We start from the raw sequence: 25,614 nt of genomic DNA, 5'->3' as shown, positions 1-25,614 counted from the left end.
CCCATAAGATTATGTTACATAACACTGTAGAGGCGAATGACCCGATCCCATAAGAGTATGTTACATAACACTACCGAGGAGAACGGCCCGATCGCATAAGGTTATGTCACTACCGAGGTGAACGACCCAATCCCATAAGAGTGTGTTACATGATACTACCGAGGCGAACAACCCGATCCCATAAGAATACTGCTAAGACTTTCAGCCCGATCCCGTAAGAGTATGAAACTTTAACGGGTCACTGGACCCACTCACGAATATACATGTGAGTTATGAATTTCAAGTAAAATTTCAAACGAATATGCACAACGTGGGATAAATCCTTAAAGGAAAGTACAATTTCCACAACTAATCAAGTAGCTCGTTAAGTATCTAAAATAGCAAGTCCGATACTCTACGCAAGTCTAGTCTCAGGCTAAAAATGTAAATTAAGGCATTTAAACAGACAAGGATAACTCAAGTAATATAGTTAAAACATGGTGTGAGCTTAAGTCTACCCGGACATGATCAAGAATCTAGCATGCACACGAACACTCATCACCTCATACGTACATAGCTCCCATAACACGTAGCACATAATAAATATAGCACATATGGGGTAAATTCCCTCTCACAAGGTTGGACAGGAGACTTACCTCTCTCCAAAATTTGATAACTAGCTCAAACGCCTTTCTAACACCTTAAACCAATGCCAAACGATCCAAAACTAGTCAAAGAATGTGAAAACCAATCAAAATATACTCAAAGACTCGTAATTTAATCAATTAGAAACAATTCCCAACCCTAAATGGAAAGTCAACAAAGTCAAGCCCCGGGACCACGCACCCGATTTTCGAAAATTCTCGAAGATAAATACTACCCAAAATAACACGAACTCGAGTATAAAATTTATTCCCGACTCTATGTCTAATTTTGTGGTCAAAACTCAAAAACATCATTTTTAGGTTTTCTTCCAAAATCCCACAATTTCTATCAATTTTCATGTTAAAATCCATATATAATCCATGTATTTAACTCACAACATGTGGGAATCACTTGTCCCATAATAGATTATAAAATGGCTCTTCCAAATCGCCCAAATTTGCCATAGAAAGAGAGAAATGAGTTTAAATGAGCAAATTCCCGATTTGCTAACTTTTATTCAGCTCAGGTACTTCGTTTTCTCGATCGCGAAAGCTCCCTCGCAAACGTGAAGGCCAAATCAGCCTCACCCACGCGAGGCCTGTCCCGCGATCGCGAAGCTCAGCTTGCCAATCCAACGCAAACGCGAGCGCTGCTCTGCGAACGCGAAGGCAAAAACCTTCCAGCCCTCAGAAATTGCCTTGTGCGATCATGAACACCATCACACGATCGCGGTGAGCACCCATCCAAACCAGGCCAGCCCCACAAGGATCGCGTTCGCGACCATCTCCATGCGAACGCGAAGCACATCCTGATAACTAACCGTGATCGTAAACTTCCATCCGCGATCGTGAAGAACTAAGTTTTCCCAGCTCCTCACAACACTCCACGATTGCAAGCCCCTTTCCGCGATCGTGATGCGCACCCCTGACACCAGAAACCAGCAACTCCATATCAAAGGGGATTGCTCCAGAACCATCTCGAACACACACGAGACCTCCGGGACCCTGTCCACTCATGCCAACAAGTCCCCATATCTCTTCCAAACTTATCCAAAGGCTCAAAACATCATGAATAACATCGAAACCAAGAATCGGCGATCAAAATCCTTCATTTAACTTTTAAATATTCAAACTTTGCCGAACGTATCAGAATCATACTTAGATATTCCAGATCACGACCAAACTTTACACACAAGTTCCAATCAATAAAATGAATGTATCCAAGATCCCGGAACACTGCCCGAAGTCCTATAACACCAAAGTCCACTCTAAGTCAAACTTAGCTAATTCAAAACCTTCCAAATGAAAACAATCTATAATAAGTGTTGAATCGCTCCCGAACTATCCGATACTCAATCTGAACATACACCCAAGTCTGAAATTACCTTACAAACCTATAGGAACCTTCAAATCCTAATTTTGGAGGTCGTTTATTCAAAATTTAAACCCTAGTCAGCTCTTCCGACTTAAAGCTTCCGAATTGAGAATTATTCTTCTAAATCAACTTTGAACTTCTTGAAAATCAAAACTGACTACACATACAAGGCATAATACATAAGGTAAAGCTACTCAAGGTCTCAAACTGCCGAACGACATGCTAGAGCTCAAAATGACCGTCAGTTCGTTACATTCTCCCCCACTTAAACATACATTCGTCCTAGAACGTGCCAAGAACCGTTCAAAAGTTCCCAAAATCACTACATAACTCCTCTTTCACCTACCCGTGCCATCACATTCCATATGATCACATTAACTCAACCCAGACGAAATATCCTTCTTGCTACCTTAGCCCACAAGACTTAGAACCAAATTCCAACATCCGGAATTTCCTATAAGATCTAATTTTTAGCATGTATACACTGTATCAATCTTCGCAAATTGTACCAAAACATACATATACACCCAAGTCATAACCACACAATGCACAATATAATTCATATGCCTATAGTAATACCTTCCAACCATACTAGTTGTAATTTCCGAACCTGATGCCAGTAATATACCTCATGACACATAATAATCCTTTTCCAAACCTCACAATACTATAATGATGAAAAAGAGGTTTAGACTCTTATAACCACCTATCAAATCATGAAAATTATGGGGTTCTTTCATTCGAAAAGAACCATTGCCACATTTTGAACTGATTAGCAACGCTCTCCCTCCAAACATACATTATACTAATCTGTTTGTGCTGATTCCAGGTCCAACAATCTCGTCTCACCCATTACAAGATTCTTGGCAATAAACCACATCAAACACCATCTGAAATATCATACGACATCATTAACGAACCAACAAACTACAACTCAAATATGACCAATAAGGGAAGTGAACCCGAGTACAGAACTATCCAACCTACGTAACAATTGAAACAACCAAACAAATGCTATGAACCTATCCTACAGATGAGAAGTAAACCATACAAAATAATATTTGGAATCATACACAACATCTCACCATTGCAGCTTGCAACTCGATCCAAACATGGTACTGTTGTGGCATGCAACCCGATCCAAACATCATACCTGTCATGATGTGCCACCCGATCTACACATAATCAATTTGCATGGGAATACCTATCAAGCCAAAAATGCTCATACTAACTACGCACACGTATAATAACCACAAGAATGACAAGTGCATAAATATAACCCTCGGGAGACAGATAACATCATGCGCTACAAAGGCCCAAGCACGATTAAGGGAATATCTGTCGTGATGTGCATGGGAATACCTAGCAAGCCAAAAATGCTCATACTAACTAGGCACACGTATAACAACCACAAAAATGACAAGTGCATAAATATAACCCTCGGGAGATGGATAACATCATGCGCTACAAAGGCCCAAGCACGATTAAGGTTCACTAAATAGATCAACATCTCGAAAGCTATCTCGCTCATATAAAACCATAAGACTACACAGGATCACAATACACGTGTGAATAATCAAGCCGCCTCACAACCCACATGGCATAAAAGAGTAACACGGGAAATAGACAACGACATGAATAATATCCACCATACCAGAAGACTCATCCATTGACATATGTTATGTTGTGTAAACATATTCGATCTGGTGTAGGATATACCTTATGTAATGAGCTGACCGATTATTTTGGGTTTTAGCATCTCGTTTGGTAGTTTCTGATCTTGAGTAGCTTCATATGATGTATTGTAACTTATGTGTATGGTTGGTTTTGATTTTTGAGCGGTTCGAGATGAATTTGGAAGAGTGATCATTTTAGAAGCTTAAGTTATAAGAGTTGATCGGAGCTTGACTTTTGTATAGACAATTCAAGAATAGTATTTTGATGATTCCAAAAGCTTCGTATGATGATTTTCTACTTAAGACGTATGTCCGAATTTGAATTTGGAGGTGCATAGGTTGATTTGATACTTTTTGGTGAAAGTTGGAAAGTTGATGATTTGGAAGGTTGAGAGGTTTGACAGGAAGTTGACTTTGTTGATATCGGGATCGAATTATGGTTTTGGGAGTTGGAACAGGTCTGTTGTGTCATTTGGGGCTTGCATGTAATATTTGAGGTCATTCTGAGTTAATTTGATATGGTTTGGCACAAGTTTTAGAAGTTGAAAGTTCATTAAGTTTGATTTGACGTACGAGTTATGGTTTTGATGTTTTTATAAGTCATTTGAGGCCTCGAGTAGGTACGTATTATATTTTGTGACTTGTTGGTATGTTTGGACGGGGTCCAGAGGGGCTCGGGTGAGTTTCGGATGAGTTTCAGATCATTTCCATGTTATTAGTCAGGTTTTGTTCTGGAGTTTCGCATCTGCGCATGTTTGAGTGCAGATGCGGATTCGCTTCTGCGAGGTCGAGTCACTTCTGTGAGGTTGTGTCATGATCAGGAGTTTCGCTTCTGTGGGTTGGAATGTGCAAGTGTGAGGTCGCATCTGCGGAGGTTGGATCACAGATGTAGGATTGATGCTCCAGGTAGGTGTCCGCTTCTGCAGAAGAGTGTGCACTTCTGCATTATCGCAGATGCGAGTGGTGTTGTGCATGTGCAAATTGCCGTCAGGTAAGTGAAAGTCACAGATGTGAGCTTTGCCTCGCAAATACGGGAGCGCAGGTGCGCGAGTTGGTCCGCAAATGCGGAAATGCATGGGTAGATTGTATTTATTTCAAGGGATTGTTTATTTTATCAAATTTTGAGTTATAGAGCTCAGTTTTAGGTGATTTTGGAGGGAATTTTTACAATTTGGATTGATTTAGGTATTTTTGAGTCTTCCGATTTTGGGTGATTAAGTTTTTGGGTGATTTAAGTATTCAAGTATTACAATGGGTTATTTTGGAGGGTTTGTTTACATAAACTCGCTCGTATCGTAATGGGTGTTAGGATTTTGTAAGTTTTGTCGTGTTTCGGGGTATGGTTCCAGGGTTGATTTTTTGGTTGACTTTTTGATTCTTGTTCTAGATCGAAGCTTTATTATATATCCAGAATTATTTCCTATGGCTTTTATTTATGATATTAAGTTATTTTGGCTATATTCGAGCCGTCTGGAGGTTGTTTCATGTGGGAAGGGTTTCTTAGAGTATTGATTTAGCTTCATTGAGGTAAGTATTTTGCCTAACATTGTGTGGGAGAAACTTTCCCCTAGGATTTGGTTTAATTTCATTATTTGAATTATGTGAAGGAAATGTATACGAGGTGACGAGTATGTACACGAGCTTATATGTTGTAATTGATCGGTTTAGACTCGTAGGCTATTAATATGCTTTTTCTTATTGAAGTTCTTGTTATATGGAATATTTTTCTTTGTTGAGTTATTTCTCGTTTCATTGTGAACTTCTTGGAATTATTGTACACATAGTTGTTGAACCGTGGGCTATGCTTTATTGTGATATTAGTATTGTTGTTTTGACAATATTGTGATATATGTGGACTTGTGGTATGGATAGATTGTTGTTATGCAAAGCATAAGGGTGGCAGTTCAGTGTTGTTGATTGTACGGAGTGATACAAGTGGCTATTGATATACTATCTGGGTAGAGTGATACAGGTGGCTATTGTGTTATTTTTTGTGCTGAGCGATATGGGTGGCTATTGATATAATGTCTAGGAGGAGTGATACGGGTGACTATTATGTTAGGTGTCTATTGATATATTATTTGGGAATATTGATATGGGTTGCTATTATGATATTGTTGACGCGGTGAGATAAGGGTGGCTATGGGGGGATTATATGTGATGGCCTGAGGGTGTGTTGTTGATGAAAAAGGGGTATTCATGCTTGTGCTCATGACTTCCTTGTGTGTGTCATACATAGTACGTGATTTGTTGTGTTGTTCTCAATGTGCTACTTGTTGTCTATGATTATTACTTGATGATTTGACATGTGATACTACACTTGCACATGCATACACCGTAACATGTCATTTATACCAGTCCAGGAGGATGAAACTTGATGTTCATTGATCATGTACATGTATTCTTGTATATTTGTTTCCTCTGAGATATGGTTTGGACTGGTAGCCCATGACCACGCCGGGCAGATTCTGATATTAAGCATGTGACCATACCGGGTGGATTGTGATATTTGTACGTGAGTTGTCCGTGTGGCTATGATTTATATTATGGCACGAGGTCTTGGCCGTGCGAGGGTGATTGATAATGTGGGCACAAGTTTCATGTGTATAAGATTCATGATTTGTGACTTGAGATTTATGACTATGAGGTGTGGTGCCTCGGGGTGACTCTTATTGTAAATCCTGTGTCGGAACGGTTGTTGATTAGAACTGTCATTGCTTTTCTTTAATTGCTTCCACTTGTATTTTATCTATGTTTTGATTATTTTTTTATTTTATCTCATAATATCTCTTTGTGCCATTTATTTACTATGCTTTTCGTTGTTAGCTTTATATTGATAATCTGCACAAGTTATTTGATTAGTAAGTTTCTTGACTTGAACCTCGTCGTAACTCCACCGAGGTTAGTCTTGATACTTACTGGGTACCGATTGTGGTATATTTATGCTATGCTTCTGCATATTTTTTTTTGTGCAGATCTAGGTGTTGGAGGTTGTGGACCTACGCAGTGTTAGTTTCTTGATCACGAAGATTCAAGATAGAGTTACTCGATCATCGCAGTCCTTTAGAGTCCCATCCTTATATTATTACTGCCAATCTCTATCCGAACAGTATTGTATTTTGAGTTATCTTTATGTATCCAGTAGAGTTTTATAACGACCCGACCGATCGTTTTGTGCATTTTAGCCATATTCCCCTACTTATTGCCTCTTATATATTTATTTGTGGTTTTGTGACTTGGCGGGGGTGGTTGGTTTGGTTTTGGGGGATGTTTCAGGGTAAATTGGGACACTTAGTCCCAAAGTTGGAAGCTTACGTTGGAAGAGTTGATCAGAGTTTGGCTTTTATGTAGACGACTTCGGAATTGAGTTTTGATGGTTCCAATAGCTTTGTATGGTGATTTTGGACTTAGGTGTATGTTCAGATGGTGATTTAGAGGTGTATGTTCGGATGGTGGTTTAGAGGTCCGTTGGTTGGTTTGAGGCTATTAGATGAATGTTGGAAAGTTGAAGGTTTTGAAGGTTGAAAGGTTTGACCGAGAGTTGAATTTGTTGATATCAGGTTTGGATTTTGGTTCCGAAGGCTGGGATAGGTCTGTTGTGTCATTTGGGACTTTCATGCAAAAATGGAGGTAATTCGGAGTTGATTTGATATGGTTTCGCATTTATTTTAGAAGTTGGAAGCTCATTAGTTCATTAGACTTGAATTGGGGTGCGATTCGTGGTTTTTGTGTTGTTTGATGTGATTTGAGGCTCTAGTTTCGTATTGTATTTTAGGACTTGTTGGTATGTTTGGACGGGGTCCCGGGGGGCCCGGGTGTGTTTCAGATGAGTTTCGGATATTTTTCCATCATGTTGGACTGATGATTTATGTGCAGCTAGTGTTCTTCTTCGCGATCACGAAGTATTGTTCGCGATCACGTAGTTGCTGGTAGGTGGATTTTTTTATCTTCGCATTCTCTAAAGGAAGGACGTGTTCGCAATGCCTTAGGGTGGCTATTCATCGCAAATGCGAGTCGATAGATGTGTTTGCGTAGGAGGAAGCGAGGCCCTGAGGATTTCACGTGGTTGTTCTTCGCGATCGCGTGGTCGGGTCAACCATCGTGTAGATTTGGAGGTTTGGTCATCGCATTCGGGTCTCTGGTGTCACGTTCATTGGGCAGCTGGAATTTTTGTGCTTCGCAATCGCGAAGGCTTTTCCCCTATCGCGAAAGGCAAATGCCTGGGTAGAATGTTTTAAATCCCATTTCGAGGGTTAGAGTTATTATATCACATTTTGAGTTAGAGAGCTCGGGTTTGGGCGATTTTGGAGGAGATTTTCATGATTTAGATTGGGGTAAGTGTTTTTGACTCAGATTTGTTATTATTTCATGATTTCATCTTTGTTTGTAGCATTTAATTAGTAAAGTAAAGTGGAGAAATGAGGGATTTTAGTAAAAACTTCCTAAATTAAAAATTGAGGATTTAAAGGTCGATTTGAGGTGGGAATTGGATGCTTTTGGTATGATTGGACTCGTAATCGAATAGGTGTTCGGAATTTTTGAACTTTGTCTAGTTATGAGGTGCGGTCCCGGGGTTGGATTTTTGGGTTGACCTTTTGATTTTGGTTAAAGATCTTAGCTTTATCATGTGGAATCAATTCGTATGGCTTTTATTGATTATATTAAAGTTAATTTGGCTAGATTCAGGTCGTCCGGAGGTTGATGCACGCGGGAAGGGCTTGTTAGAGGAGTAATTTGGCTTGCTTGATGTAAGTATCTTACCTAAACTTAGTTGAGGCACTGTTTGCCTAAATTATTTGTGATATCTATGTGCTATGGGTGCACATATGTGTGGGGTTTGAGCCCATGTGCGAGCACCGAGGTATTTATCCATGTTCAGGGTAGTGTTTAGGTTATGATATGCCTAGAATTAATTGTTAAGCTTTAAGCCATAATGTTTCTCATATTTGAGCTATATTTGAGCCACGTTTGAGGTTATATAGAGGCTAAATCCCTGAATGAAATTGATAATTGCTATTTTTGTGATTAAATTTTTGATTTAAGCTAAAATAGCACACTTTGCACATGCCTACACTTTAGCATGTCATTATACCAGTCCAGGAGCATGAAATTTGATATTCATTCATCATATACATGTATTCTTGTATATTTGATTCTGTGTGATTTGATTTGGACTAGGTGCCTGCAAACACGACGGGCGGATTGTATTGTTATGCCTGTGACCACGCCGTGCGGATTGCATTATTATGCATTTGACCGCACCAGGCGGATTGTGTTGTTATGCATGTTACCTTGCCGGGTGAATTGTGTTGATATGCTTGTGACCATGCCGGGCGGATTGTATTCTTATGCCTATGACAACGCCGGGCAGATTGTACTGTTATGCCTGTGACCACGCCAGGCGGATTATGATATTGAGCCTATGACCATGCCAGGCTAGTAGCACGTTGAATTGGACGTACTTGCGTGTGGATATGGATCCATCGCCCTAGGGCTACCCTTTTATGTTTCTCTCTTGATGGTATACACGCGTATATTGAGGAAAAATGATCAGTGATTTGGTACAGATATGGAGAGGTTGAGGAAAATCTGGCTAAAGTTTGTTTGGATTTTTCATTTCATCTTTACTTTCAATTTATGTGGTTAATTACCTAATTTAATTGCATGTCATCTTGATGGGCTAAAACATTGACTGAGCAGAGTATTTGAGTAATTTTTCACACGCACACAAATAGTTCTTTCTGTGTTTTATACTTGATCGCATTATTGTTCTGTACTTGTTGGATTTATGAAACGGTGCAGGTTATAACATGTATCATTTATAATTCTTGCGTTTTTTACCTTGCCGATGTTAGTTACGATACTTGTTGAGTACATTGGGTCGGTCCTTCTCATACTACAATCCGCACTTAATTGTGCAGATCCAGGTATTGGGACCAGTTATCAGTAGCATATTTGCTTGTTGAGCTGCGTTTCGTGAGACGAGGTAGAGACATATTCTCGCCTGCAGTCTTGGCATCTCTTTTCTTATATACTGTTGTCTTTATTTCAGACAGTATCATATTTAGTCATTTCAAATTTGTATTCTTGTAATAGAGCTTATGACTCTGTATTTGCCAGTTTATGGGGGAGTTATCATGTATTAGCGGTATTTTGTTTATTTATATAAATTCTGTTATTTTGAGTTCTTTATTGTTATGTCTAGCTTGCTTAGCAAGTATGTTAGGAGCCATCACGATGGGTTGAGATTTTGGGTCGTGACAAGTTGGTATCAGAGCTCTAGGTTCATAGGTATTACAAGTCATGAGCAAGTTTTGTAGAGTGTCGTGGATTGGTACAAGACGTCTGTACTTATCTTCAATAGGCTACCAAACTATTAGGAAACCTCACTTTCTTGCATTCTTGTCATGCGGTTTTATTATTTCTAAAGTTTGGAACTTGACTATTATATTCTTTCACAGATGATGAGGACACGTGTGACTGGATCAGGCAGACGACAACCAATACCACCAGTTAGGGCTGTGAGTGGCCGGGGCCGCGGTAGAGGCCAAAGTGTGGCTCATACTACAACTAGGGCAGCACCTGTGGAGCCACTAGTCGCTCCAACTGAGGAGCAGGTACCAGAACTTGTTGAGCCGGCGGGGCCAGCTCGTGCACCAGTAGTGCCCATCGTGTTTCCTAGACTTTAGAAGGCCTTAGCCTAGATTTTGACTGTGTGCACGATCTTGGCTCAGGCGATTTCGGTTCCAGCTGCACCATCCACTTCACAGGCTGGGGGAGGTGCCCAGACTCTTGTTTCCCATACTCCAAAGCAGCTAGCTCAGGGACTCCAGACACCGGGTGTATTGCCAGTTCGGTCGATTATTTGTCTCGACCCAAACTAACCCCTGTCGTGATGGCGCCTATCATGGAACTAGGCAAGCCAACTCATTTCCAAAACAAACCGATATTTTCATTCCAAAGAAAATTTCAATGTTATTTAACATAAAAACCTTCGTAAAGGAGTTTCAATCAAAATAAAAGTGCGGAAGGCAAAGCCCGACATGGGGGTGTCACTAGTCATAAGCATCTACTACAATCTGTCTAACAATATCAAGGCTAACTCAGCCTGAAAAATAGCTAAATACAACTAGAGGAAGATAAGAGGGAGAAGAGCAGGGGCTGCGATCGCCAAACAGCTACCTTGCTATCTCCGAGAAAATCTGCAACCAGAACAATCAACAACCGCTACCGTGTCCAGCTATACCTGGATCTGCACACAAGGTGCAGGGAGTAACGTGAGTACGCCAACTCAGTAAGTAACAACAATAAATAAAGACCGAGCAGTAGTGACGAGCAATAAAGCATATAACGTTCATATCATGGAATCTCAAGAAAATACCTCCTGCTTTTAAAATCAGGATTTGAATCAAAATATCTCGTTTAAACCCAGTTCCAGTAAAAATCATTTAAGGATATTTTTCAACAGCTTTCAAACAGAGGAAAAATGCAAAGGTGAGCAAAAATGATAAAATCATAAACAGCCCCTCGGGCAAAGCATCACTCATATACATCCCCTCGAAAAAACCTCACAATCACTCTTGCCACTTGGGCATACCTCACAATCACTCTTGCCACTCGTGCCTACCTCACAATCACTCATGCCTCCCAGTCACTCAGCACTCGGCACTCGCACTCAGTAGGTACCTGCGCTCACTGGGGGTGTGTATAGACTCCGGAGGGGCTCCTTCATCCCAAGCACTATATCAAGCCAAATCATGGCATAATCACTCAGGCCCTCAGCCTATATCAAACATGCTACGGCGTGCAGCCCGATCCCATAAATATGCAACATACTGTGGCGTGCGGCCCGATCCCATAAATATGCAACATACTGCGGCGTGCAGCCCGATCCCATAAATATCCTTACAAATCAGGCCCTCGACCTCACTAAGTCATAAACCTCTCAAGCCACTCGGGCATTTCAGTAAAAACAGGGTGCTCAGCCCAAAACAACATTTATATGCATCAAAATCGAATAATAAAACTGAGTTATGCAGTAAATAGGTATAACCATGACTGAGTATAGATTTTCAATCGAAAACAGTTAGAGGATAATAAGAAAAGGCCCCTAAGGGTCCAAACAGCACTGGCGCAAGGCCCAAACATGGCATTCAGCCCAATTAACAGAAACTCTTTCTAAAAACACATAAGTATCATATAATTTCCACAAAATATGCAACTTTACATTTGCTACGGGACGGACCAAGTCACAATCCCCAATAATGCACGCCCACACGCCCGTCACCTAGCATGCGTGTCACTTCAAAATAGTAGAATGGTACGAAATCCGGGGTTTCATACCCTCAGGACTAGATTTACAATCGTTACTTACCTTAAACCGGTCAAATCTCTACCCCATTACCTAACTCAAACCGATCAAATCTCTACCCCGCAATGCTCTTTCCTCTGGACTCGGCCTCCAAATGCTCCAAATCTATTTACAATCAGTACAATACCATCAATATACACTAATGGAATGAATTCCACAAGAAAAGCTATAAAATTAGACCAAAATCCGAAATTGGCTCAAACTCGGCCCCCGGCCCACATCTTGAAATCTGACAAAATTTACAAATCTAGAAAGCCCATTCACTCACGAGTCTAACCATACCAAATTCATCAAAATCCGACATCGTTTGGTCCTTCAAATCCTTAAATTACTTCTCCAAATATTCCAAGCCCTAACCCCTCATTTTCACTAATTACAATGATTAAACAACGGAAAATCACCATATATGCAAGTATTAGGGCTCAAGTAACTTACCTCAATGAAAACCCCCTTGATTCCCTCTTCAAATCTCTCCCAAAAGCTCCGAAACCGAATAGAAATGGTGAAGAATCCACCAAAATTCGCGAAGTGTGCAATATGTACCATCTGCCCAGGCTTCTCGCACTTGCGGCCTTTTACTCGCACCCGCGCGACCGCACCTGCGTTCCAAGGAGCCGCACCTGCGCAACTCACTTATCCGCCTAGACTCCGCATCTGCGGCAAACCCGTCGCACCTACGCTTGCGCACCTGCGCATGGTGTGACGCATCTGCGAAGCCAGCCTTCCTCCTTCCTTCCGCATCTGCCCCCCAAGTTTCGCACCTGCGGGCTCGCAGATGCGATACCCTTCTTGCACCTGCGCATCCTGCCTAGCCCAGCATTGCCCGCACCTGCAAACTCCCCACTCGCACCTGCGACTCCTCCTTCCGCAGGTGCGCAAATAGCAGTAGCAGCAGCTTCAGCTGCATTTTCCAACTTCGACAAATCCGTTAATCATCCGGAATCACCCCGAGGCCCTCGATACCTCAACAAAAAATACCAACAAGTCATATATCAATATACCAACTTAGTCAAACCTTCGAATCACTCAAAACAACATCAAATCATCAAATTAACCTCGGACTCAAGCCTAAGAACTTCTAAATTTCCAAATTCGGCAACCGATGCCGAAACCAACCAAACGACGTCCGAATGACCTCAAATTTTGGACACACATAACAAATGACACTATGCACCTAATCCAACTTCCGGAATTCCATTCCGACCCCGATATCAAATTTTCCACTGCCGACCAAAATTGTCAAATTTCCAATTTCGCCAATTCAAGCCTAATTCTACCACGGACCTCCAAATCACATTTCGGATGCAATCCCAAGTCTAAAATCACCTAACGGAGCTAACTAAACCATTAGAATTCAAATCTGAGATCGTTTACATATAGGTCAATATCCAGTTGACTTTTCCAACTTTAGTTTCTACTTAAGAGACTAAGTGTCTCAATTCACTCCGAAACCACTCTGGTCCCGAACCAACTAACTCGATATAACATAATATAGCTGAATAACACAAAAGAAGTAGAAATGGGGAAAATGGGGCTATAACTCTCGAAACGACCGGCCGGGTCGTTACATCCTCCCCCTCTTAAACATCCGTTCTTCCTCGAACGGGTCTAGAAATATACCTGGAGTCTCGAATAGGCGTGGATATCTGCTCCGCATCTCCCCCTCAGTCTCCCAGGTGGCCTCCTCCACAGGCTGACCTCTCCACTACACCTTCACTGAAGCTATATCCTTTGACCTCAACCTTCGAACCTGCCGATCCAAAATAGCCACCGGCTCCGCATCATAAGTCATATCACCCTCCAACTGAACCGTGCTGAAATCCAAAACATGGGACGGATCTCCAATATACTTTTGGAGCATGGAAACATGAAACACTAGATACACACTCGACAAGCTGGGTGGCAATGCAAGCTTATAAGCCACCTCCCCTAACCTCTGAAGCACCTCAAAAGGCCCAATGAACCGGGGGCTCAACTTGCCCTCTTCCCAAACCTCATAACACCCTTCATGGGTGATACCTTCAGCAAAACCTTCTCCCCAACCATAAAAGACACATCACGGACCTTCCTATCCGCGTAGCTCTTCTGCCTAGACTGCGCCGTGCGAAGTCGCTCCTGAATCAATTTCACCTTATCTAATGCATCCTGGACCAAGTATGTACCTAAGAGCCTAGCCTCACCTGGCTCAAACCATCCTACAGGAGATCTACACCTCCTCCCATATAAAGCCTCGTACGGAGTCATCTGAATACTCGACTGATAACTGTTGTTATATGCAAACTCCGCGAGTGGCAGAAACTGGTCCCATGAACCCCCAAAGTCAATGACACAAGCACGCAATATGTCCTCCAATATCTGAATAGTGCGCTCGGACTGCCCGTCCGTTTGAGGGTGAAAAGCTGTGCTCAACTCAACTTGAGTACCCAACTCTCACTGCACGGCCCTCCAAAATTACGATGTGAACTGAGTACCCCTATCTGAAATGATGGAAACTGGGACACCATGCATGCAAACAATCTCTCTGATCTAAATCTCAGCCAACCGCTCTGAAGAGTAAGTAGTACCAACTGGAATGAAGTGCACGAACTTGGTCAGCCGATCCACAATAACCCAAATAGTATCAAACTTCCTCGAAGTACGTGGGAGCCCAACTACAAAGTCCATGGTTATCCGCTCCCACTTCCACTCTGGGATCTCCAATCTTTGAAGCAAGCCACCCGGTCTCTGATGCTCATACTTAACCTGCTGACAGTTGAGACACCGAGCCACAAACCCAACTATATTCTTCTTCATCCGCCTCCACTAATAGTGCTGCCTCAAATCCTGGTACATCTTCACGGCACCCGGATGGATGGAATACCGCGAGCTATGGGCCTCCTCAAGAATCAACTCTCGAAGCCCATCTACATTAGGCACGCATATGCAGCCCTGCATTCTCAGCACGCCGTAATCACTAATAGTCACATCCCTAGCATCACCTCTCTGAACCATGTCCTGAAGAACGAGCAGGTGGGGGGTCATCATACTGACGCTCCCTGATACGGTCATAAAGAGAAGACCTGGAGACCACACAAGCCAATACCCGACTAGGCTCCTAAATATCCAATATGACAAGATGGCCCGCTAAGGCCTGAACATCTAATGCCAAAGGTCTCTTTGATGCTGGAAGATATGCTAAACTCCCCAAACTCTCTGCCCGGTGACTCAAAGCATCGGCCACCACATTGGCCTTCCCCGGATGGTACAAGATAGTGATATCATAGTCCTTAAGAAGCTCCAACCATCTCCGCTGACGCAAATTAAGATCCTTTTGCTTGAACAGATGCTGCAGACTCCGGTGATCAGTATAGATCTCACAATGAACCTCATACAAATAATGACGCCAAATCTTCAAGGCGTGAACAATGGCTGCTAACTCAAGATCATGGACAGGATAGTTCTTCTCATGGGTCTTCAACTGGCGTGAGGCATAGGCGATCACCCTACCCTCCTGCATCAAAACACAACCAATGCCTATCCTCGAGGCATCACAATACACGGTGTAAGAACCTGAAGCTGATGGCAGAACTAACACTGGAGCTGTGGTCAAAGCAGTCTTGAGCTTCTGAAAGCTCTCTTCACACTCATCCGACCACCTGAATGGAGCACCCTTTTGGGTCAATTTGGTCAAGGGCGATGCAATAGATGAAAATCCCTCCACAAAGCGACGGTAATAACCCGCCAAACCAAGAAAGCTCCTAATCTCCGTGGCTGAGGATGGTCTGGGCCAACTCTGCAGCGCCTCTATCTTCTTTGGATCCACCTGAATACCCTCACTGGACACCACGTGCCCTAAGAATGCCACTGAACTGAGCCAAAACTCACATTTGGAGAACTTTGCATAAAGTTTCCCCTCCCTCAATCTCTGTAATAAAATCTTCAAATGCTGAGCGTGCTCCTCCCGGCTACGAAAGTACACCAAGATGTCATCAATGAATACAACAACGAATGAGTCCAAATAGGGCTGGAATATACTGTTCATCAAATGCATGAACTCTGCTGGGGCATTGGTCAGCCCAAAAGACATCACCAAGAACTCATAATGGCCATATCGGGTTCTGAAAGCTGTCTTAAGAATATTTGAATACCGAATATTCAGCTGATGATAACCGGACCTCAAATCAATCTTGGAGAACACCCTCGCTCCCTGAAGCTGGTCGAATAAATCATCAATACGAGGAAAAGGATACTTGTTCTTGACTGTGACCTTGTTCAACTGCCTATAATCAATACACATTCTCATGGAATCATCCTTCTTCTTTACAAATAGAACCGGTGCACCCCAAGGTGACACACTAGGCCGAATAAACCCCTTATCGAGGAGTTCCTGAAGTTGTTCTTTCAATTCCTTCAACTCCGCCGGTGCCATACGATATAGTGGAATAGAAATGGGCTGAGTGCCCGATGCCAAATCAATACCAAAGTCAATATCCCTGTCAGGCGGCATGCCCGGCAGGTCTGCAGGAAACACATCCGGAAAATCACGTGCCATCGGAACAGAATCAATGACAGGAGTGTTTGCAATAATATCCCTCATAAAAGCGAAATAAGATAGGCAACCCTTCTCAACCATACGCTGAGCTTTCAAATATGAAATCATCCTACTTGGTACATAATCTACAGAACCGCTCCACTCAACCCTCGGAATTCCCGGCATAGCCAACCTCACTGTCTTAGCATGACAATCTAGAACAATATGACATGGAGATAACCAATCCATACCTAATATCACATCAAAGTCGACCATACTAAATAGCAAAAGGTCCACTTGGGTCTCCAGACCCCCAATAGTCACCACACATGACCGATATACGCGGTCCACAATAATAGTATTGCCCACAGGAGTAGATACATGTACAGATGAAACTAAAGACTCACGGGGCATATCTAGAAAATGGGCGAAATACGAGGAAACATATGAATACGTGGAACCAGGGTCAAATAATACTGAGGCATCTCGGTGACAAACTGAGACAATACCTGTAATCACAGCATCTGAAGTAATAGCGTCCAGTCTGGCAGGTAGGGCATAGAAACGGGCCTGGCTACCTCCTGATATGCCTCCCCCTCTAGGGCGACCCCTAGTTGACTGACCTCCAGCTCGAGCTGACTGGGTGGGTGGTGAGGTAACTGGTGCTGAAGTCGGAGGATGACTCCTCTGCTGAGATAGACCTCCATGACGATGACGACAATGCCTCCACATATACCCAAGCTCCTCACACTCAAAATAACTCCCCGGTGCTGGTGGCGGAAATTGAAGGGAAACCCTAGCACCAGGATGACTGGTAGAAGAACCTAGCATGGAAGAGCCCTAAACAGGTGAGCACGGGGCAAATTCTGAGCTGGAAGGGAACTAAGTGATGAGTGGCCCTGATGAGAACTGTGAGAACCATGGCCAGATGATGCACCCCGATGAAATGGCTGAGCTGACTGAGCCTGTCTGAAATGACGACCTCTACCGTGCTGGAACTGACCCCCAAATGGAGCACCGCTGAATCCACTCTGGCCACGAGGCCTCTTGGTCTCCCTCTCAACCCTCTCCTGACTACAAACCATCTCAATCTGTCGAGCAATGTCAAGAACCTCATCAAAATTAGCACCCAAAACCCTCTCTCTGGACATGAGCAACTGTAGCTGATAAGTGAGACCATCAATAAACCTCATCATCCTCTCCCTGTCTGTGGGAACCAACCAGATAGCATGACGGGCCAACTTGGAGAACCGCATCTCATACTGGGTCACAGACATATCACCCTGGCGAAGCCGCTCAAACTGTCTGTGTAGCTCCTCTCTGCGGGATCAAGGCACGAACTTCTCCAGAAAGACCATGGAGAAGTGCTGCCAAGTAAGGGGTGCTGCGCCAACAGGCCTACGGCTCTCGTAAGTCTCCCGCCATCTGAGTGTAGCCCCAAAAAACTAAAAGGTAGTGAATGAGACCCCACAAGTCTCCAGAATACCAGCAGTATGGAGTATCCTCTGACACCTGTCCAAAATGTCCTGAGCATCCTCTCTCTCTGTGCCACTGAAAGGTGGTGGCTAGAGTCTCCCAAACCTCTCCAACCTACGCTGATCATCCTCAAGCATAGCAGGAACCACATAATCCTAAGCAACTGAAATCGGCTGGGCTGGTGGTGCCTCCGGTGTCTAAAGTCCCTAAATAACCTGCTCGGGTGTGCAAGCGATGGGAGTCTGAGTGCCTTCCCAGGCCTGAGAAGTGGTTGCGGCCGTCGAAATAGAGACCGCCTGAGCAAGGCCGGTATAAGCTGTCGAATCTGAGCTAGGGCCTCCTGAAGGCCTGGAATCACAATAGGCACAAGTGGTGCCTGAGCTGGTGCATCAACAACTGGAACCTGGTCCTGATTTGGGACAACCGGTAGATCTGCAGGTACTGCCCCAGCTGTTGTACGGGCTGCACCTCTGCCCCTACCAAGGCCTCTACCGTGGCCTCGGCCTCTCGTGGCCCTGGCTGGTGGTACTGGTGGTTGGCCCTCGTGACCGGTAGCACGAGTCCTCACCATCTATGAGAGAATGAAATAACAGATGTTTAGTTATTAGAATCAACAGATTCGCACGACAAGAATTCAAGAATGTGGAGTTTCCTAAAGGTCCTGTAGCCTCTCGAAGATAAGTATAGACGTCTCTGTACCGATCCACAAGACTCTACTAAACCCGCTCATGACTCGTGATACCTATGTAACCTAGGCTCTGATACCAATCTATCACGACTCAAACTAACCCCTGTCTTGATGGTGCCTATCGTGGAACTAGGCAAGCCGACTCATTTCCAAAACAAACTGATATTTTCATTCCAAAGATAATTTCAATGTTATTTAACATAAAAACCTTCGTAAAGGAGTTCCAATCAAAATAAAAGTGCGGAAGGAAAAGCCCGACATCGGGGTGTCACTAGTCATAAGCATCTACTACAATCTATCTAACAATGTCAAGGCTAACTCAGCCTGAAAAATAGCTAAATACAACTAGAGGAAGATAAGAGGGAGAAGAGTAGGGGCTGCGATCGCCAAACAACTACCTTGCTATCTCCGAGAAAATCTGCAACCAGAACAATCATCAACCACTACCGTGTCTAGCTACACCTGGATCTGTACACAAGGTGCAGGGAGTAATGAGAGTACGCCAACTCAGTATGTAACAACAATAAATAAAGACTGAGTAGTAGTGACGAGCAATAAAGCATATAACGTTCATATCATGGAATCTCAGTAAAATAACTCATGCTTTTAAAATCAGGATTTGAATCAAAATATCTTGTTTAAACCCAGTTCCAGTAAAAATCATTTAAGGATATTTTTCAACAGCTTTCAAACAGAGGAAAAATGCAAAGGTGAGCAAAAATGATAAAATCATAAACAGCCCCTCAGGCAAAGCATCACTCATATACATCCCCTCGGGAAAACCTCACAATCACTCTTGCCACTTGGGCATACCTCACAATCACTCTTGCCACTCGGGCATACCTCACAATCACTCATGCCTCCCAGTAACTCAGCACTCGGCACTCGCACTCAATAGGTACCTGCACTCACTGGGGGGTGTACAGACTCCGGAGGGGCTCCTTTAGCCCATGCGCTATATCAAGCCAAATCATGGCATAATCACTCAGGCCCTCGGCCTATATCAAACTTGTTGCGGCGTGTTGCCCGATCCCATAAATATGCAACATACTGCGGCGTGTAGCCCGATCCCATTAATATGTAACATACTACGGAGTGTAGTCCGATCCCATAAATATCCTCACAAATCAGGCCCATGGCCTCACTTAGTCATAAACCTCTCAAGCTACTCGGGCGTTTCAGTAAAAACAGGGTGCTCAGCACAAAACAACAGTTATATGCATCAAAATCAAATAATAAAACTGAGTTATGCAGTAAACAGGTATAACCATGACTGAGTATAGATTTTCAATCGAAAACAGTGAGAGGATAATAAGAAAAGGCCCCTAAAGGTCCAAACAGCACTGGCGCAAGGCCCAAACATGGCATTCAGCCCAATTAACAGAAACTCTTTCTAAAAACACATAAGTATCATATAATTTCCACAAAATATGCAACTTTACAGTTGTTACGGGATGGACCAAGTCACAATCACCAATAGTGCACGCCTACACGCCCGTCACCTAGCATGTGCGTCACTTCAAAATAGTAGAATGGTACGAAATTCGGGGTTTCATACCCTCAGGACTAAATTTACAATCATTACTTACCTTAAACCGGTCAAATATCTACCCCGCAAAGCTCTTGCCTCTGGACTCAGCCTCCAAATGCTCCAAATCTATTTACAATCAGTACAATACCATCAATATACACTAATGGAATGAATTCCACAAGAAAAACTACAAAATTAGACCAAAACCCAAAATTGGCTCAAACCCGTCCCCCCGACCCACGTCTCGAAATCCGACAAATTTACAAAACTAGAAAGCCCATTTACTCACCAGTCTAACCATACCAAATTCATCAAAATCCGACATCGTTTGGTCCTTCAAATCCTTAAATTACTTCTCCAAAAATTTTAAGCCCTAACCCCTCATTTTCACTAATTACAATGATTAAATAACGGAAAATCACCATATATTCAAGTATTAGGGCTCAAGTAACTTACCTCAATGAAAACCCACTTGATTCCTTCAAATCTCTCCCAAAATCTCCAAAACCGAATAGAAATGGTGAAGAATGCACCAAAATTTGCGAAGTGTGCAATATGTACCATCTGCCCAGGCTTCTCGCACCTGCGGCCTTTTACTCGCACCCGCGCGACCGCACCTGTGGTCCAAGGAGCCGCACCTGCGCAATTCACTTATCCGCCCAGACTCTGCATCTGCGGCAAACCCACCGCACCTGCGCTGCACACCTGCGCATGATGTGACGCATCTGCGAAGCCAGCCTTCCTCCTTCCTTCCGCATCTGCGCCCCAGGTCTCGCACCTGCGGGCTCGCAGATGCGATATCCTTCTTGCACCTGCACATCCTGCCTAGACCAGCATTGCCCACACCTGCGAACTCCCCATGCACACCAGCGGCCTTGCACCTGCGACTCTTCCTTCCGCAGGTGCAGAAATAGCAGTAGCAACAGCTTCAGCTGCATTTTCCAACTTCGACAAATCCATTAAGCACCCGAAATCACCTCGAGACCCTCGAGACCTCAACCAAAAATACAAACAAGTCATATATCAACATACCAACTTAGTCGAACCTTCGAATCACTCAAAATAACATCAAAGCATCAAATTGCACTCGGATTCAAGCCTAAGAACTTCTAAATTTCCAAATTCGGCAACCGATGCCGAAACCAGCCAAACCACGTCCGAATGACCTCAAATTTTGCACACACATCACAAATGACACTACGAACCTACTCCAACTTCCGTAATTCCATTCCGACCCGATATCAAATTTTCCACTGCCGACCGAAATCGCCAAATTTCTAATTTCGCCAATTCTAGCCTAATTCTACCACAGACCTCTAAATCATATTCCGGGTGCACTCCTAAGTCCAAAATCACCTAACGGAGCTAACGGAACCATCGGAATTCAAATCCGAGATCATTTACACATAGGTCAACATACGGTTGACTTTTCCTACTTAAGTTTCTACTTAAGAGACTAGGTGTCTCAATTCACTCCGAAACCACTCTGGTCCCGAACCAACTAACCCGATATAGCATTATATAGCTGAATAACACAAAAAGAAGTATAAATGGGGAAAATGGGGCTATAACTCTCGAAACGACCGGCCGAGTCATTACATTGTTGCTGCTCGGGTCGGAGTTGGTTGACTTATGAATGGTGAGGAGAAAACAAGGTTAGAGGGGTTTGGGAGGATCAAGCCTGCAGAGTTCAGTGGAGAAATGTCAGTGGATGCTTAGGATTTTCTAGATAGGTGTCAACAGATTCTTCGCACATCAAGTATTTTGGACACCAATCGGGTTTCACTTACTACCTTTCAGCTGATAGGGGCAACTTACAGATGGTGGAAAACTAATGAGTTGAGCAAGCCAGCCGATGCAGCGCCACTTACATGGCATGAGTTCTCAGTTCTCTTCTTAAAGAAGTTTGATCCCTAGACTCGAAGAGAGGAGTTGCGTGGGCAATTTGAGTAGCTACGCTAAGAGGGTATGACAGTGACTCAGTATGAGATGAGGTTCATAGTTTTGGCTCGTCATGCAATATGGTTGGTTCCCACTGAGAGGGAAAATATTAGGAGGTTCATTGATGGCCTTAACTATGGATTACACTTTAGTATATCTCAAAAGGTTGTGACGAATGCTAGATTTGACTAGGTGGTCGAGATTGCTAGACGCTTAGAGCTGGCTCGCAGGCAGGAGGATGAGGAGCGAGAGGCCAAGGGCTGCGTAGTTCAGGTGGTTTCAGTAGTGCCTTATATGGAGGCCAGTCCCATTACAGCAGAGGTCATTCTTCTTGACCTATTCAGGCAGCTCGCCATGTTCCCCGTGATTCTTCAGTTAGCCACAATTCCTATAGTGCATGCCCAACTCAGTCATCTTTGAGTGCATTGTTGGCATAGAGTTCTTGCCATGCTCCATCTGCCCAGGGTTCCATAGGCAGTTCTTTGGGCTATCAGGGTCAGCAGCCTTTCAGGAGGGGTTGTTATGAGTGCGGAGACTTGAGTCATCTCAAGAAAGATTGCCCCAGACTATTGAGTAGGGTTCCACAGTAGTGCTCTCAACCTATGATTTCAACACCAGCAGCTACACCACCCACACAGCTAGCTCGGGGTGGGGTTGAGACAGCTCGAGGCTTCCCTAGAGGGGGAGGTCGATCCGGTGGTGCTCAGGTCAGTTGCTACGCATTTCCAGCCAGGCCAAAGGTAGTTGCTTTCGATCCCGTGATCACAAGTATTGTTTCAGTGTACCGGAGAGATGCATCAGTATTATTTGACCCTGGTTCCACTTATTCATATGTGTCATCATACTTTGCTCGTTATTTGGATATTCCCCATGATTCTTTAGTTATGCATGTTCATGTATCTACACCGGTGGGTGATTCTATTATTGTGGACTGTGTGTATCGGTCGTGTGTGATGACTATTGGGGGATTAGAGATGAGAGTTGATCTTTTACTACTTAGCATGGTTGATTTTAAGGTGATTTTAGGCATGGATTGGTTGTCACCATGTCACGCTGTTGCACCCTATTTTGCACTAGTCAAAACAAGATTCAACTTGTGGTTTCTCTGTTGTTGATGAAAGAAAGTCATCACCTAATATTTAAATGTATACTAGGGTACCTATTTCATTACTAAAGTTAATTCTTTTATTGGTCTGCTAACCGGTGAGATTATGGGTAAGGGTTCTTGTTCTTCTAAAGGGATGATGTTAGGAACCCCTTAAAATCTACCTGAGTTAGCTCCATAGGACTTAGACCAGATTCAAGGATTAGTTGTTTGTATTGTGCTTAACTAGTGTTTAAAGAGGTACATCTTACTATATATTAGGACATAATATTTACAAAGTGGGTGTGTAGTTTTAAAAGGATATGAGTTTATAGAGGAGTCTTCAAGCCTAAAAAAAGAAAAACTTTTCAAGGTCAGGAATTTCAGCAAACTGCACTCATGCCCGCTGAAAGACAGATCTTACGCATAATGTCAAGCTACTGCAAAACTCATCAGCAGTCTTCTGATAGACAAGTATAAAGACCCAAAAACAATATACACTCCTAATGACATAATTGGAAAAATGAACAAGCAGTATGGTCTTCAAATGACATATATGCAAGCATGGAGATCGAAGGAATATGCAGTTCAACTACTGAGAGGGAACCCGAGCGAATCATATGAAAATCTGCTAAGCTACTTTTATATGATGGTTCTTACAAATCCTATGTCAGTGGTAAGTTTGAAAAAAACAGAGGAAGACCTATTCATGTATGCTTTTGTTGCACTATATCCCTCTATAAAAGGATGGCAGTATTGCAAACCGGTTGTTGTTGTAGATGGAAACTTTATTAAATCGACATATAGAGGAACATTATTGATAACATCCATACAAGATCCAGCAGGTAAAACTAAGAATAATAATGTATGTATGTGTGTGTGTGTGTGTCTATATATATATACACACACACACACACACTCAAATGCATATGTGATTCAAATGTATACATGTATATACTCAAATGTGTTTATATGATTCAATTTATTAGGTAGTATCCTACCACTCGCATATGCCATTATATATTCAGAGAATAATGCTTCCTGGGAGTGGTTTTTCGCGAGGTTCAAGGATGCATTTGGGGAAAGGGAGGGAATATGCATAGTCTCGGACAGGCATGGAGGCATTGAAAATGCAGCGGCAACATTGTATCCACAAGTACCTCATTGTGTCTGCATATGGCATCTATGGAATAATGTAAACGAAAATTACAAGAAGAACCATTTGCAGCTCAATGACATATTCTTTGCTATGGCCAAAGCATACACAGTTGAGAAGTTTGATTACCACATGGCAGAGGTAGAGAGAATTGATAAGAGGATCAAAGATTACTTAATCAACGTTGGGTATGAAAGATGGTCCAGAGCACATTCCGCAATCAACAAAACATTGACAATGACTTCAAACATTGCAAAGTCGATTAATGCAGTGCTCAAGGCTGTGAGGGAACTCCCAGTACTGCCTATGCTAGAGTACATAAGGAAATTGATCGGACGATGGAACGTTACAAACTAAAAGAATGCAATAGAGTCATTTACTGATCTTGGGAAAAAAATATGATACAATACTGATGGACAATCTCAAATTGTCACATCGGATAAAGGTATGACTAGAATTTGTAGATACTTGTGCATATAATATGTAATCATGCTGAATTCGTGGATCTGTTATATCTTGAACCCTTTATATGATTCTGTTAAACTAATATCCACCTGCACGGCACAGGGAGACCAAATTGATTAAAGCTAACATTTTCTAATATTCATTGTTTGCACAAAGGCAATATTATAGTGTTCAAGTAATTGAGGGTCTTATCTCTGTTACCCGAGGCTTCAGGTTTCTGTTTCTTTTCAAAGCTGGTTGGTCTACCTCTATTCTCAGTTTCTTCTGGGGCATGCAAGAAATTAGTCATTATGTAAGCAAATTGTTCAACTTTTAGGCGACCACCAATATGTATATAAGGCTTTCAATTTAATGTAGCATTTATGCCTACCCCACTGCTGAAATATTAGTTAGTTTGATATGATATTAAGCTATTTTGAATCTCGTCAGCTCTACAGTATATGTGTTTTGAGGGCATATGCTTTGTAACCACTAATGATAGTTGATAAATTTTGTAGGTGACCCCTTCGATGAGTTACTTATATTCAGTACCTGACAAGGGTAAGAAGAGAATGGTATTCCTAAAATATCGAACTTGCAGCTGTAGAAGATTTCAGTTGGATGAACATGTGCACATGCTTGGGCAGTATTAAAATAAAAATACATTTATTACATTGAGTATTGCTCGGTGTACTACACCAAAAATTACCTATTGAAGACTATGAAATTCCAATTTATC

The 25,614-nt window shown here is 42.8% G+C and overlaps 1 protein-coding gene across 1 annotated transcript; it reads left to right on the top strand.

Moving 5' to 3' along the window:
• The first annotated feature begins 23,798 nt into the window (after window positions 1-23,798).
• On the top strand, window positions 23,799-24,788 carry LOC138907871 (protein FAR1-RELATED SEQUENCE 3-like). Its single transcript, XM_070198491.1, has 2 exons — window positions 23,799-24,120; window positions 24,265-24,788. Exons 1-2 carry the CDS (start codon window positions 23,799-23,801, stop codon window positions 24,786-24,788), a joined length of 846 nt encoding a protein of 281 aa, XP_070054592.1.
• The last annotated feature ends 826 nt before the right edge of the window (window positions 24,789-25,614 follow it).

The sequence above is a fragment of the Nicotiana tomentosiformis genome, chromosome 3, assembly GCF_000390325.3.
Source record: "Nicotiana tomentosiformis chromosome 3, ASM39032v3, whole genome shotgun sequence".
Taxonomy (NCBI): Eukaryota; Viridiplantae; Streptophyta; class Magnoliopsida; order Solanales; family Solanaceae; genus Nicotiana; species Nicotiana tomentosiformis.
Note: the sequence above shows the minus strand (reverse complement) of the source record. Positions and strands in the feature narration are given on the sequence as shown.

Excerpts from the sequence above, each read along its gene's own strand:
- LOC138907871 (XM_070198491.1), top strand. The coding sequence starts at position 23,799 with ATGAACAAGCAGTATGGTCTTCAAATGACATATATGCAAGCATGGAGA. Across the intron at positions 24,121-24,264 it reads ATCCATACAAGATCCAGCAG|GTAGTATCCTACCACTCGCA; the intron begins GTAAAACTAAGA and ends TCAATTTATTAG.